The sequence below is a fragment of the Sinocyclocheilus rhinocerous genome, unplaced genomic scaffold, assembly GCF_001515625.1.
Source record: "Sinocyclocheilus rhinocerous isolate Xijiao unplaced genomic scaffold, SAMN03320098_v1.1 scaffold7024, whole genome shotgun sequence".
NCBI lineage: Eukaryota > Metazoa > Chordata > Actinopteri > Cypriniformes > Cyprinidae > Sinocyclocheilus > Sinocyclocheilus rhinocerous.
The window spans coordinates 41071-43807 of record NW_015661989.1 but is presented as its reverse complement, the minus strand read 5'-3'; the positions used below and the strand labels follow the sequence as shown (position 1 = coordinate 43807).

At 37.5% G+C, this 2737-nt stretch overlaps 1 protein-coding gene across 2 annotated transcripts in view; it reads left to right on the top strand.

Moving 5' to 3' along the window:
• The first annotated feature begins 587 nt into the window (after nucleotides 1-587).
• Nucleotides 588-2737, top strand: part of LOC107727065 (serine/arginine-rich splicing factor 7-like) — a 16881-nt gene continuing 14731 nt past the window's right edge. For both annotated transcript variants that reach the window (XM_016536831.1, XM_016536830.1), the window contains exons 1-3: nucleotides 588-1103; nucleotides 2312-2386; nucleotides 2544-2621. In XM_016536831.1, the coding sequence (XP_016392317.1) occupies nucleotides 1030-1103; nucleotides 2312-2386; nucleotides 2544-2621 (227 nt within the window). In that variant the 5' untranslated portion in view covers nucleotides 588-1029. The remainder of the gene's footprint in view (nucleotides 1104-2311; nucleotides 2387-2543; nucleotides 2622-2737) is intronic.

Sequence of the window (2737 nt, the reverse complement as noted above, 5' to 3'; positions counted from 1 at the left end):
TGATTTTCTCAATATTTAGATTTTTTTGCACCCTCAGATTCCAGATTTTCAAATAGTTGTATCTCAGCCAAATATTGTCCTATCCTAACAAACCATACATCAATGGAAAGATTATTTATTCAGCTTTCAGATGATTACCAGAAAAATTTACCCTTGTGACTGGTTTTGTGCTCCAGGGTCACATATTAGATGGGAGGTGCCCTTCAATGTTCTGGATGGAGGTCTCACCGGTGGAGATATTTTTCCTATTTAAAACTTGACTCTTCTGTAGTTACATCGTGTACTAAGACCGACGGAAAATGAAAAGTTGTGATTTTCTAGGCCGATACGGCTAGGAACTATACTCTCATTCCGGCGTAATAATCAAGGAACTTTGCTGCCGTACCATGAGTGCAGCAGGCGCAATGATATTACACAGCCCCTGAAAATAGTCCCCAGCTAGGTAACTTCCAACAGCACTAAGTTTGTGTAGTTGGTTATGTTGACGGAAGTTAGTCTATTTTCAGGCGCTGCGTAATATCATTGCGATTCGAAAACGGTAAAACTCAACTGTTTAACTCTAGTGGAGTTGGAAAATGAGCGCTTGACTTCTGTTGGATTTGCGGGTTAACGGGGGGATGTTTTGTTGTTTTCTGCACTGATGTTTTCTCCAATGTTCTTTGGGATTTCATGTAACCTGGTCAAAACCTTTCAGGTTTCATCGTTTGATTCAGAGAGTCACGATCCTTTACGATTTCATGAGGCATCTAGCAAATCCCATATGACCGGGGCACGAGCAGCCACACCCCTTCGCTGAGGCTCCTCCCACTGCTACTTAACTATTCGTAGCCCCTCCCCCAACCCAAACCAGATGAGAGCGCCAATCCGAGTAAATTCGGCTAGCGATTTGTGCTTTTGATAAAGAGAGCATCGAGACCTCGGCAGCAAAAGCGCCTTGCACACTTCTATCAAGTCTCAATCAAGCGATTTGGCTGTCAGTGCGGTCATCGTTAGAAATCCAAGAGAACGACTAGATGCAGAGGTCGGCTGATGATAGATACTTCTAGATCGTCTAAATCTGCTAGACCTCGGTTCCAAAGAGGGTCGACCTGCAAAGTTGCAAGGTTTATTTCAAGTACCAATTAATGTGTCTCTCTGTATATCATTGCCTGAACTCAAAGCAGTCGTAATGTTTAATGCTGTTAACTTTTTTAATATCTGTTGGATGCTTTAGAGAGTTCCAGGGCTGGGCGATATAACACTCTTATTTCGTCTAGATATTGCTAAATTATCGCTTCTCCAATTTTTTTTAATCAGAGAAATTTCGACTGATCATCGTTGCCAGTTACATTCAAACATTTTATTGCAAAAAGTAACATATTTATTTAGATGACAATCATTGCGTAAATTAATTGAAATTTTTTTTATAATATAACAATGGAAAGTAATAAACAGAAAGATATTTTTACTGAAACTTTTTAAACTAAATTTTGCAACATTTTTTGAGTGTTATTTTAGTGTCATTGAGATGGTATTATAGTGTTTTTTATTTTTGAAGTAGCTTTTGTTTTTATATTTTTCATTTAAATTTTAGTTAAAGTTTTAGTTTTTTGGCATTTTTACTAATTTATATATATATATTAGTGTTGTCAAACGATTAATCGCATACAAAATAAAAGTTTTTGTTTGCATAATATATGTGTGTGTTCTGTGAATATTTATTATGTTTATATAAATACACAAATGCAGTATATATTTTGAAAATATTTACATGTCTATATTTATATAATTTATATTATACATAAATATATTTAATATATAAACATAACATATTTTTCTGAAATATATACATGCATGTGTGTGTATTTATACATACATAATAAATATACAAAGCACACACACATTATGTAAACAAAAAACTTTTATTTTTAATGCGATTAATCGTTTGACAACACTAATATATATATATATAGTTTTATTAATTTTTATTTCAGTTTTAGTTCGTTAAACTAAATGAAAATCAAAATGTTGCCTACCTAACTGAAGTGTAAAAATATATATATTTTATGTTTTATTTATTATTTTATTTCGAGTAATAAAGTGTTTATTATGGTTTTAGCTGTCTATAATAACCCCGGTGGTGAATAAATGAATAGTGAACTGAACTCGTGCGGTTGAAGCGCTGTTATATGGTCCAGCCCTGTTGTGTACTGTAGCTGTAATGTTAAACTGTAATGTGAGTGTTTAGTTTAGTTAGGTCAGTGCCTGAGGGTCACACGAGTCAGTCAATCTGTGACACTGACGCACGTCTCTCTCCTCTGGACTCGGACAGGTCTCGCTCTCGCTCCCGCTCTCGGTCCAGAGGGAGGAGATACGGGCGCTCTCGCAGCCGCAGCAGAGGGAGGAGGTGTGTGACACACCTGTGTGTGTGTGTGTGTGTCTCTGTGTGTGTGTGTGTGTCTCTGTCTGTGTCTGTGTGTGTGTGTGTGTGTGTGTCTGTGTGTGTGTGTGTCTGTGTGTGTGTGTGATCCTTCACTCAGATGTGTGTCTGATTGATGTCTCAGATCCAGATCTTTTTCTCCTCGTCGTTCTCGCTCTGGTTCTCCCAGACGCTCCAGATCTGTGACGTCCAAACGCTCCAGGTAAGTGACTGATGCATGGTGATGTAACAGTGATTCAAAGAGTGTGTGTGTGTGTGTGTGTGTGTGTGTGTGTGTGTTGTTTGTGAGAGTGTGTGTGTGTGTGTGTGTGTGTGTGT